This window comes from Solanum lycopersicum, chromosome 3 (assembly GCF_036512215.1).
Source record: "Solanum lycopersicum chromosome 3, SLM_r2.1".
In the NCBI taxonomy this organism is placed as follows: domain Eukaryota; kingdom Viridiplantae; phylum Streptophyta; class Magnoliopsida; order Solanales; family Solanaceae; genus Solanum; species Solanum lycopersicum.
Window position 1 is genome coordinate 9,757,961 of NC_090802.1, and position 13,699 is coordinate 9,771,659.

At 36.9% G+C, this 13,699-nt stretch overlaps 1 protein-coding gene across 1 annotated transcript; it reads left to right on the forward strand.

The window, feature by feature from the left end:
* Nucleotides 1–9,019: 9,019 nt before the first annotated feature.
* On the forward strand, nucleotides 9,020–13,086 carry LOC138347737 (E3 ubiquitin protein ligase RIE1-like). Its single transcript, XM_069296053.1, has 5 exons — nucleotides 9,020–9,076; nucleotides 10,345–10,380; nucleotides 12,467–12,526; nucleotides 12,618–12,731; nucleotides 12,815–13,086. Exons 1-5 carry the CDS (start codon nucleotides 9,074–9,076, stop codon nucleotides 12,947–12,949), a joined length of 348 nt encoding a protein of 115 aa, XP_069152154.1. The 5' UTR covers nucleotides 9,020–9,073; the 3' UTR covers nucleotides 12,950–13,086.
* Nucleotides 13,087–13,699: the final 613 nt, after the last annotated feature.

Below are 13,699 nucleotides of genomic sequence, written 5' to 3' on the forward strand. Positions count from 1 at the left end.
ACGCACTTTCTATTCAAGTCGATGTTTGGTGAAGAGATTGTAGATCTTTGGCATCGTCAAAAGACTTCCCGTAAGGATCCGCCGCTCCAATGTAAGTGTCCGAGTCATGAATCCTTTGTCATTCAAGATCTTTGCATCAGAATAGGCTTGATACTACCCGTCGACACACCACTGATTGGGCTGGTCAGTAACCGGGGGGAGAGCACGAGTCGGTGAATCGGGTGTGAATTCCGAATTGTCAGCCTTATCAGACAAGGTAGACTGTGCAGCGGTGGTGGGTGTAGGGACCTCAGCAAATCCGGAGGCTTCCTCCAATTACGAAACTCCTAAAGAGTCAAATGCTCCTTCTTCATTAGTAGCTAACCTAGAAGGTGTGCCGTTCAGTGTGCGCTGCTTAGATTGGGAGGCAGTGACTACGTCGGACGCCACCATTTTAGGTATGGCTCTGGAAGAACGTGCAACTCGGGATGGGTGAACGTGCCTGGGGGCACGTACTCGGGGTCACGCTCATCATTAGAGCCAATGAACAGTGGGTAGACGGGGCAACAGACTTCGATCGCCTGCGTGTGTAGACTCGATCTTGTTTTGGTGCCATAATATATAGTACTTGTAAAGAATCAATATTAATACTAAAAGGAGCAAAAAAGACAAGCAAAACCACACAAAAGAAATAAAAGAGTTAAGATGTAATGACATTTCTATAGTAACAGTGAAACACGACAGACTTGGTGACGACTCGTCGTGAGTACGATGGAGCATCATGGGGTTCGTCGTGTCTTACTTAGACTATGTTTATATGGAGACCCTGAAGGAAAGTCTCTGACAAGTATGATGGTATATGTAGGACATACCATCACATGTATGACGATCCGTCGTAGGTGTCCGTCAGAGGACACTTGAAAAAAATATGGAGACCCTTAGGAGAGGGGTCACTGACTGTCATAACGGTCATGCAGGATGGACCATCGAGGGTATGATAGTCTGTCGTAGTTGTTCGTAAAAGGACACTTGGAAAAAGTATGCAGACCCTTAAGAGAGGGGTATTTGACCGTCATAACAGTCATGCAGGACGGACCGTCCTGGGTATGACAGTCCGTCGTAGATGTCTGTTGGAGGACACTTAGAAAAAGTGAGAGACCCTTAGGAACAGGGTCTCTGACAACCACAAAGGTTGTGTAGGACGGTCCGTTGTGGGAATGACGGTCCATCGCATGTGTCTGTTGGTGGAAATTTGGAGAAAATTGGTCAGTAGGGTGTTAGGTCTATTGGAATGGACCCGATGACGGTTCGTCGTGGGCACGACGGTCCAACATCGGGGTCTCGTTCTGTCATTCAGTGATAAAACTGGGGATGCCCCATTCATCCCCTATGACCCAAATGGAATTGTTAGTGTTTTAACCTTGATTTATCTAACCCAACTACCTAGTAAACTAGAAATGCTAAAGCACCTATTTCTAGAGTTTTAACACGGAAATTTCGAGGATTCTCAATCTAGGTCAGACAGAATTTTATTAAAGAATGAACCTATCAAGAAGAACTAGGCTAATATCAATTGATAAAAACAAATGCAGTGAAAATGATTAGAAATTAGAGACACATACCTGAGAATTTGAGAAAAACAAGTGAGGAAGGTACTTGGTGATGAAGTAGAGACCCACAACGGCAACTCCGACTAGTAGATAGTGAATTTTAGGAATTTGGAGATATTGGGGAAAAATATCGGTTGTAAGAGAGGGGGGTTATGATCTTTGGAAGTTGAAAAGGGAGGGAAATGGGATAAAGAGGGAAGGAATGGGGTGAAATGAATGACAGATTCATGCGACGGTCCATCACAGGCACAACGGTCTGTCGATGTATCCGTCAGTGACTGCTGCAGAGTGATTTTTTGCTGTATTTTCCTGGTGATGTGCCTGCAAATTTAAAATCTATTAGTAGAAAATATTACCATTAGTAAAAATAAAAAAACTATAAGTATTGGGTTGCCTCCCAACAAGCGGCTGATTTAATGACGCAGCATGATTGAGGGCACTTGATTACTCAGCCTTCATCAAGATGGTATGCCTCTATCACTTCATTCACCGATGCAGTATGCCCAAAATAGAGTTTTATTTGTTCTCCATTCACCTTAAAATGCACTCCCTCCTTGGTTTCTAACTCAATTTCTCCATAAGGGAATATTTGGCTAATCAAGTAAGGGCCAGTCCGTTTGGACTTGATCTTGCGCGTAAGCAAACACAACCTAGAATTGTCTAAAAGCACCAAATCCCCAACCATAAATTCTTGTTTTTCACTTATTAGTTTATTATCCTTCTTCATATTTTCTTTGTGTGATATAACAGATACCGATTGGAGCTCACCACTCTTCCTCATGGACCTAAAAATGTTGAAGGTCGCTTCTTCATTGTTCAACCGAAATTTCATCTGCCCCTTTTCCATATCAACTAAGGCTCTACATGTAGCAAGGAATGGCCTCCCAAGAATAATAGACACTTCAAATTTGACTTCACAATCAAGAATAACAAAATTTGCCGGATATATGAACGACTCCACTTTTACTAGCACATCGTGGAGTATCCCTATAAGCATTTTCACTGTTTGATCAGCCATCAGTAGCCGCATCACAATGGACTTTGGGTCACCCAAACCCAACTTTTTGTAAATTGAGAGGGGCATGAGATTTATGCTTGCCCCCCAGATCACATAATGCTTTCCCAAAATGTAATGACCCGACTGTCAAGGAATAATGAATGCACCCAGATTTTCTTTCTTTTGTACGAGAGATCTTGTAGCAATAGCACTACAATGCTGCATTTGATCGTCATCCTCGAAAGTGACCGATCTTTCCTTTGTAACTAGATCTTTCATAAACTTTGCATAACCGAGCATTTGTTCTAAAGCGTCTACCAAAGGGACATTGATAGAAAGCTGCTTCAGAATTGTTATAAAACGCTGATATTTATCACCCTCGGTCATTTTTACTAATCTCTAAGGAAAGTGGGGGGGGGGGTAATGGTCTAGAATACCTTTATAGGAACTTCTGCATCTTTTCCAGTGCTATCTTCTGCTTCACCACTACCCTCTACCACCTTATCATTATCCTTTCTCACCTTTTCCTCATTAGACCACATAGGTGGGTCAATGGTTTGCTTACTACCCCGAGTAGTGATTGCCATACAGTGTGCATCTTTTTTCTGATGTTGGATAGTGTTGCTAGGAAGAGTGCCCGGTTGCCGTGTGTTCACAGTCGCGGATAAGTGGTCCAATTGCAACTCGATCTGCTTAATCGATATTGCATGTGTATCGACTTTTTGCCCAATACCCGCTAAATTACCCCTTAACTCTTTAATGTGCTCATCACTAGCATAAAACCTCCTCATCATTTGGTGCAACATATCCTCAACTCGCGCCATACTATCTCCACCATCCCTAATAGTAACTTCACGATTTTGAGGAGTGACATAGGGCCCATTCCTATCATTTCTGTTACCATAGACCCTTGTTGAAGTTGTTGTCGCAGTTGTAGTTTCCATCTCGGACATAATGACCCCTACAGTTATAGTTACCATAGATCCGACCTTGGTTCCCTTGACCTTGGGGACAATTATCCTGATTTGAGCCTTGGTCACGCTCTCGAAAACCCCCTGTCTGCTCATTTACTGCACAAAAATCCTCTGCATAATAGCATTCATCATTAGGTGGTGGTGGTGTAGACAAGTAGTTAACTGCATTTATCTTTTTTGCACCCCCATTGATATGTTTTAATACAAACCCAAGCTCAGTTCTCATCTGTGCCATGTCTTCACGGATCTCATCCGTGGCTGGGTTGTGAGTGGATTGCACTGCGAAGGTGTTTCTCCCAGTATCTGACTTCCTAGTACTCCAAGCTTTATTATTCCGGGAGTTTTTATCTAACTTTTCAGCAATCTCAGCATAAGGACACTCCCCATAAGAACCACCCGCTATAGTATCCAACACCGCTTTATTATTATCATCCTGTCCCCAATAGAAGTATTCCTTCAGTGACTCTTCATATATGCGGTGATTGGGTACGCTTCTCAAAAATGAGGTGAATTTATCCCAAGAACTACTAACTGACTCTCCTGGTAGTGCCACAAAGTTGTTCACTCTGTCTTTATGGTTTAGTTTCTCGGAGACTGGGTAGTAGCGTGCTAAGAAAAACGTCCCTTAGTTGGTTCCAAGTGAAAATTGAGTTGTAAAGGAGCTCAGTGAACCATATAGAAGCCTCTTCCGTCAGTGAGAGAGGAAACACTCTTAGACCTAATACATCTAAGTCCAAGTCAGGCCTCCCTACACTGAAGGAAGCCCTGATTCATGTTGCGTAGTGTACACTCTAATTGATGATCGTAGGGAAACAAGGGTTCTCTTCATCTCTGTGTATTTGGCATACAAGGAAGATGGTTGTGCGAACATCAAAAACAATAAAACAAAGTAAAATAAAGAAAATATCAACTAAACTATAGTAATAAGTTTAAGTTAATCTAAAAACTACTTTCCCTGGCAGCGGCGCCAAAATTTGGTACGCTCAAACCTACTTCACAAATAAGAAGTAAAGCGGCAGTGTCACGTAAATAACCCAACTAATGAGGTAGGGATCGTTCCCACGAGGAAAATAGTTTAGACTTAACTTCAATCTATTGTTACTATTGTTCAGTCAGTTATTTCCTTGGAAAACAAAAATGATAAAAGAGGGGTTTTCTATTTCTAAATGGATGAAAATAACTAGTGAAATTAAAGAGACCACTAACAGCTTCAAATGTTGGAGTTTAATCCATTAATAAAAGTAACTAGGGTTTATGTGTTCCCCACAGGTTCATAACTTGATAATTCTAACTATAACAATACTTTCCTAGTATCTTGCATGCAAAGTGATAAGTTATGTATTTCTAAATCCTTGGTCCGACATCTAGAAAATTTCACTCCGCACCTTGGTCTAGCTACGTGTGTTGCTATACTAACCCTTATATTTACCTCATATTAAGCATCATATTCGATATTTGACTAAGTTATTACCTTGTACCAATCAATACTAGCCTATTAGATAGTATACACTAAATCTGTGTTTATATTTCTTTGCCTATTATCTACCTCCTTGGTCCGGCAAGTAGCATTAAGGCGAGTTCTAAAGTTGGCCATCCGTTAAAAAAACTTCTATGCGAAAGAATTATCAATACATGCAAAACACTATTCTAGAATTGTTATTTTAGTTAGGTTTTACCTCATTATTCACCTATGGTTCCCACAACCCTAGTTATGGAGTTTAGTTACCCATAGTCATAATCACAATATTCAAATATATGATATAAGAATTCATGCACTTACTTCAATGAGAAAGAGTAAAATCCGAAAGTTCGCTTGATTAATCAACAAAAATCACCAACAATCAATTACAAGAGTCTCAAAATATTCAAGAGTCTCACAAAGGGTCTAAAAAATAATCAAGAGTCTAACAAAGAGTCTAGAAATAATCAAGGGTCTAACCTCAAAAACGAGGTTTTTCGAACTATCTATAAAAAATAAAAACCTAATTAAATTAGGACTCTATTTGCTGTAAATCTTTTAAAATGCTGCTGGATCAACGGACCTCGCGATGGATCGTCATGATCATGATGGACCGTCATGGACTCCGTCGTCCCACAGTTGTGCAATTTCTTCTGCTTCTCTCTTCATTACCCTTGAGGGCAGGTATGTCGGATCATCACAGGCACAACGGTCCGTCGAGGGTCTCCGTTCCAAAACACTTGAACTCTTGGAATTTGGGTACTGGACTACTCTGATCTTCATGACAAACCAGCATGACAAACCGTCATGGCTACGACGGTCCGTCACGCACTTTGTAACCCCACATTTGGTCAGACTTCCCCATCTTTCTTCAGCAGCTGCACTACGATGCCACACATGGACCATCACGGGCACGATGAACCGTCACAAGCTCTGCAGGTGGTACTTTTCTATATTTCTCTCTCAATAACCTCTGCATTCATCTTTTAGATAGATTTCCTGCAAATAAAGAGAAACTTACACAAAAATTAGTACAAAAAGGCTTTTGGACCCGCTAAACTTAAGGAAAAGTATTAAAAATACCGTGAAACCACGGTATTTCATCCTTCAATGGACATCTACAATGGACTGTCATAATCACAACGGTTTGTCCTACATAACTGTTAAGACGGTCAGAGACCCCTCTCCTAAGGGCCTCCATCCTATTTCCAAGTGTCCTCTTACGGACAACTACGACGGACCGTTATACCCTCGACGGTCCGTCCTGCATACACCGTCATGATTGTCAGAGACCTCTCTCCTAAGGGTGCCCATTTTTTTCTAAGTGTCCCACGATGGACATCAACGACAGACCGTCATAATCACAACGGTCCGTCCTGCATATACCGTCATACTTGTCAGAGGCTTTCCTTCAGGTTCTCCACATAAATACATTTTAAGTAAGACATGACGGACCCCATGACGGTCCGTCCTACTCACAACTTGGTCCGTCGTGTTTCACTATTACTATAGAAATGTCATTACATCTTAACTCTTTTATTTATTTTGTGTCGTTTTGCTTGTCTTGTTTGCTCCTTCTAGTACTAATAATGACTCTTTACAGGTACTATCTATTATGGCACCAAAACAATATCGAGTCTACGCACGCGGGCGATCGAAGTTTGTCACCTCATCTGCATACCTGGTCATTGGCTGTGATGATGAGCGTGACCCCGAGTATGTGCCCCAAGACACTTCCACCCCATCTCGAGCTGCATGTGCTGCCAAAGTCACACCCAAAAAGGTGGCGTCTGGCATAGTCACTACCTCCCAGTTTGATGAGGAGCCCTCTGACAGGAACACCTTCTGGGTCAGCTACCGTGAGATGGAGGATCGAGCACGGAAGAAGTAGCGCCGTGAGATGGAGGCTGCGAGGAGAGCCTCACTTGCTGATGAGGAGGAGCGTCAGATGAGGGTAGTAGAGTTAGCTATTGGGGAATCTAGCTCCAGAAATGTGGAAATAGCGGGAGGCATTACTGATAGTGCTGTTGATGTTGTAGAAACTACTGAGGGTGTCCATATTACAGGGGTAGTGGGTTCCGGGGAACCGGACCCACCAGCTTGCTGATCATTGACGCTTTGCGCCTGAGGTTTGCTTCACCTACCACTCTTGTATTTCAAATTTTTATGCATTTGGGAATATTTCATGTCTTTTTGTTGGGGGTGGGGTAAATGTAAAGTGAGTGGTAGGGTGAAGACTGAGTAACCCAATTCACTATCCTCTTTTGGGGTTTTCGTGCCTGTGTTCTTTTCCCCCAAGAGACTAATTATTTTTTTCTGTTTAACCGGCATTGCCTATATCTTGTGTACATAGTTTAACTCTGAATCATGATGGCTAAAATTATATCCTGATAAAAGAAAATGATGCATGACTAGACATAGTAATTGATGAATGTGTGACTCTAAGCATGACATAGAGGTACACCTCTGCATGACCCTAAGTCTAAAATTAAAACTAGGTGTCTAATAATCTTGTAGAGTAATAAGATGTCAAATGAGTGTGAGGAAGATTTGAATAGTTCACTATTTGTACTGAGTTAGAACTTGCATGGTTAGTCCTGCTAAAAGTAAGTTGTAATAGACAATTAGGAAAGGATCATAGGTCCTTGTTCAATATAGCCCATTTTTAGCCTAAATAAAAGAAAACCAAATGAAATTAATCCTTTTTTGATCCAAATGATTTGAGCTTAAACTAGACCTTTCTTTTTCACCCAAACTGATCTTTTCTGAGAATAATGTGTTGGCCCTGGTCCCTCCTTGGACATGCGCACCTCAACTTATGCCAAAAGCATAAGTTGAGATTAGCTAATGTAGTAAATAACCCTTTTTATGGCCCTGACCCAACTTTGGGTATTGTGTACTTTGACTCATTATAAAACATTAGTTGAGGGTGGCTATTATGAGTAATGCTCTGGAAAGTGGGGTTGAAAGAACAAAGAGAGAGCAAAAACAAAAGTAAAGTGACTCAAGAATCAGTTGAAAGAAAAGTGAAAAAAATAAAAAATGAAAAATAATAATAAAAAAATACAAGTAATACAAGCAAGAAATGAAGAGAGTTACTTACACAAAAAAAAGAAAGAAGGGAAAATAGCAAGGTGGACGAATATGAGAAACTAGGCGAAGTAAAATGATAAAAACTGGTATGTTTAGCCGATATGTCAAGGAGGGCCAAAAGTCACTAAACTATACCTAAATATACCTTACCTGACCCCGAGCCTATGTTACAAGCTAAGAAAGTCCTATCGTGATCCTAAGAGTTGTATAGCGAACTTAAAGCAGTGAAAATAAGGGCAAGCTTATGGCAATATGTATGAATGAGTGTGAATTTGTTCTGAGAGAGAGTGTTAAAAAGTAATCCTTATGCTAAAACTGAAATCATTGTGTGAAAAATGAGGATATTCTTTTGAGGTGAGGACACTAGTTGCAATACCGGAAATATTAACACCTCGGTGAGAAATTGAAGAGGATAGGTTAGTGCATGGTGAGTCTATGTCATGGTCTGATTCCACATAATTCAAGCCTAATAATGATAGCATGCATAAATACGATGAGACTGATCGGGATTGATAGCCAAATGATTGCGAAAGATAAAACATGGATACTATTGTATAAAAAAGCGGTATAGATGTGTGTGTGTGTGTATATATATATATATATATATATATATATATATATATATATTGTATTTTGTTTCTTTCTATCTCACCTATTCCCTATGCTCGTTATCGTTGATTTTGGGGTAAGCGTTAAGCTTACCTATTTAAGGGTTTTAGTAGGTGCCATCATGACCCTGATGTTTGGGTCAAGGCATCCTTTCTTTTTTGAAAAAAAAAACTTTAAAATGAAATTAAAACGAATAAATTAAAATATTGGGAATAATTAATTACCTTCTACCCTAATTTGAAGATAAAGTTGTTGCAATCAATTGTATTAGTATATATTGAACATTGACCCCCTTTGACTGCTCTTTTTCCTTGCATCACAAAGATTTCTCTATTTTTGCTTTCTTGTGAAAATGGTGAGTCCTAATTTTCCCTCTTTTTTGAGCTTTTTTTGGTCTGAGAATAAGTATTTGAGATTGAAGATGCATAAACCAAATGTATGTATTTAATTAATTTTCAATTTTAGAAGTTTAAACCCGAGATCTTGAATTCAGTTTTTGAAAATGAGAAGCTAGGAATTGTATGCAATCTCAATTTTGTTCTATTTTTTGTTTCCAATCTCACAATTTTGGTGGTTATTAGGATTATTTATTAGCACCAAGTTTCTTGAGTTTTCATTTACCTTTCTTGTTTCATTGTTTTTGCATAAGAATTCAGTGTATTTGGGGGAAAGTGATGAAGCATCAATGACATCAAAATTTTTTGACTGTTTTTGTCTTAATATTTTACTTGTGATCGAATTTTCCTTTTGATAAATAGACGAATTTTGGATTTCTTTCACTTTTTATAGCATTGATTTCTACGCCAGCTTACTTGAATCTAAACTATCCATATGCTTGGTACATCAACATATTTTTCTTTTTATAAATTTTCTTCTATTGATAGAAGTTTTGATTCACATATTCAATTATTTGGGGCACCTTTTTTTTTTGTAATGAAATCATATTGATAGATCTTCTTGTCATTTTCTTGAAAAGGTATTCTCATAAAAATGTTATGATACTTGGATAAGATACAGCTTGATGTTTTCATTTTTTTTGTGTACTTGCTTGTTTGACCCTATATTTTCAAGTTCAGATTACATATTGATTCAATACTATTAGATCCATATATTTTGCTTTAGTGTTTCTAAGTTCACACCTTTTTTATATGTATAAATTCTTTTGTTAGTACACATTTGGTATATTGAAGATGTTAATATCACACAATTACTTATCTATGATTTTTTTCCTGTTAATTATTGCGATACTCTAGTGAGAATACATATAATTCTAGCATAAGTACCTTTTGATCGACAATTCAAAATTTATAGAATGTAAAATATAATATCAGTGCTATTGGTATAAGTGCTATTGGGAATCACTAATTTTTGGTTATTATTCATTATATTTTTGTGATTAGTGAACATTATAGTTTATTCTACAATGGTACTTGAACTTATGGAGCTTGGTGTGTAATGTTTTAGTTGTGTTACTGTTTAAAAGTGAGTCTATATTCTTAAGATGACCTACCAAAATAAATATGCATTTTTGTAGATTGTATGTGAATATTAATAATTTCTCTTATTATTATTTACATTTTCCTTATTATTATGTATGCCTTATCAATTGAAGTTGACATGTAGGCTGGCAGTCACAGAGACGATCCCATTGTAATAGAGGTCAGTATTATGCACACTTTATCTAGTATGATTTCTTTATTTGACATTTCTACAAATATGATAGAAGTCTTCTCTATCTTATTCTTAGTATGTATCTTAGAAAGGCTTTACACCATGAATTTTTGCTTGAGAAGCTTCTGACAATTTAAGTAACAAAATCTTTTGTGCCAAAGCCATGAATCATCTTCAACTTTATTTTTAATGCATTTTATTGAAATTGCACAAAAAAATTTCTTTTTATCATCTCTACTTCAACAATAACTTGATTTGGCTTAATTTTATCAGAAACTTTACAATAAGTATCTCTAAACACAAGAGAATAACCCTTTTCCATGAGTCGACCAACACTAAGAATTTTTTTCCATGTTTGGATGACAAAGAATATCATGAATTTGCTTACTACTTCCTTTCAATATCAAGAATATGACTAAGGATCCTCCATCCCTATTCTCACTTTATTAGCGATGATACTATTAATTGAGAGAAAATCTTTTTTATCTCCACTAATGTGATTACTACAATGCTTTTAAAAAAGGTTTTCTTCCATTTATTCCTCATATTCTTCACAAAAAAATGTTTTCTTTCATTGCTTGTTCTAGCAATCCTTCTCAATGTGGCTAAAATGTTTACAAAAGTTACATCGGGGCTAGCCTTTCTTCCAATAATATTCTGCATCGTAATCAGTCAATTTTGCAAATTTTCAAATTTTATAAAAAATACTAGAACCTTTATCATCTTTTTCTTCAACCTTCTTAGAAGAACCATCATGATCCTGTATTTTTTTTAGATTGTAATTTTCTTTTGTTGATTTTTTTGAGAAAATTATGGTATTCTCATTGGTTGTAGACTAGAAATCCATCTCCTTGGGTTGATCTTCATGAAAAAATCTTCTCTTTTCATTTGAAAAGAAATGATCCTACTCTCTTTTCAATGGAAAGCTTAGAAAGATCTTTCGTCTCATCAGTGATAGAAACAATGTACTCACACTTTTCTGTAAAACTAATTATAATCTTTTCTACAGCTTGTTAGTAAAAAATACTATCACCATGATTTCTCATTTTATTGACAATATTGATGGCTTTTGTGCAATATTTATTTTCAAATTCTATCATCTTTATATTTTGATACACTTTGGGAGTTTGAATATTTATAGTGCATATCTTTTCTTCACCATGCACCTCAATTTTCAGAGACTCCCAATCTTACTTTGCAGTGTCACAAGTATCAATCTTTATAAAATATGATCTTGAGAGTCATATTTTAATTTTTCTCAAGGCTTTTGCATGTCGACAATACTTAACCTCAAATATTTTTTCATGCCTACTACAGAATGTTTACCATTGTTTTTGGCTCTTCATAGCCATTTGTAACAATAGTCCACAAACCTTCAACTTTCAGACGTGTTCTTATTCTTATCTTCCAGTATTCAAAGATATTACCAAAAAAAAATGGAGTAAGAACAACTGATGAATCAACCCTTTCATTTTTTTGACGTCATATTCTTTTCTTCACCTAACCGTAAATTAAAAATGAAAAACTGCTCTGATACAAATTTGTAGGAAGTATAGGAAGGTACTTTCTTTACAGAATGTTCAAGTGTTATATAGGAAAATCATTACCTCTTGAGATGATTAAAATCATCAGTTACATCTTTATTTATACTAATAAAAAAATAAAACCAAAGGTCTTGCACAAATAATTAGATACATGTATTATAGAATCTTAAAAGACTTTTTGAAAAACATAGAGACAATACTGGAAGACTAAACATCAAGGTGTGTGTCATTAATTCCAATAGTTCTTCCTTATTTTCCTAATTTCCCACTCTTTCGGTAAGGAAAAATATCAACACCTGCACTACCTTTGTCACAAGATAAGAGGATTGAGCTTTGTATATTTAGGATATGAGTTGACTGTCGTATTTTAGAGAACATCAATCTAGTAATCTTGATATGCTGGACATACTATTTGTTTTATATAGCACAGTGAAATGTAGAATCTTCTTTTCCTATATACCTTTCTCAAAATTTGTGGTTAAGATGGTAAGAGAACTGAGACTATTATTACTGAGAGTTCAAAATGACAGGATGATGAAAATGATGAACCTACCAATACTAATCCTTTGTTGGAGACTATGTTTTCTGAGGTAATGTATCAAAATATAATGCATGAACACATGATACGATTATAATAAATGATCTAATGTTGTCTTAAATTATGGTTGGTTTGTGTTTTAGTCAATTTTACAAGCTGAATGCATGATTGAGATGAGGATTTCTACACTTATAATGGCGCGCAAGTATCAACTAAGAGAGAGGAATGATAACAATGATTCATGTTGCATATGCTTGGTAAGGAGCACAAAACTTTGGCTACTTATGAACATGTTCACAACCTGATTCTATTATATTATTTCATGTCTGGATGAGTGTAGGATACTTATGAAGACAAGATAGAACTTGGAAAGCTTAGTTGTGGTCATGAATTTCACTGTTATTGCATCTGGAAGTGGTTGAAGATCAATATAGTTTGTCCTTTATGCAAAATGCGGGATTTGAAGAGTGTATGACTTTAATTTCGACTAACCTAGTACACATAATTTCTTAAAAGTTGATTGATTTGAAGATCTAGTACTCATTATGGCTTTGAAAACTTATGATTTTGACCTTTTTGTTTTGGTGCCTTTCTTGTTATGAATTAATGTAAGATAAAATCTTTGAGATGCCAATTTATACTTAAGTACTAAATTTATTAGATTATGAGGCTTTCAGTTGCTTTAAAATCTCTAATTCATTGAAGCCTCTACAATTGTCAAAATATGTCTACTAAGATTGATCATTATAGAATCTCTTTTCTCTATCCTTCGAGTTCTTTATCGTTGTGCGAATGCAAATAACTAATGTATATCTTCCTTGGTCTCCTAATTCATGATCATATTGTGTGTGGTCTAACTTTTTCAGGAGCCTTCATGGTTAAATATTACTTTAATGTTTTAATCGATTTAGAGTATCTAAATGTGGACGTTTATTAATGGCTTCGACATCCCAACTACTTTTTTACCCTTTTACCTTTCAACAATTTGGAAAGAAAAGAATAGATTCCTTTGGTGATGGATCCGTCTTCAAATTTTGGTGACATTGGAATAGTTTTTTGTGACCATCACCACAACTAGGTCTTAGAATTTGTAGGCAAAGTTCAACGAATAGAAATCATGATCCAACCCAGTGGGCCATGCTGACACCTATTCTAACACATGTACCACCTAATTTTTAAAAATGGGCAGTGTGAAAATTAACAAGTAATGTGAAACTCCTTTAAT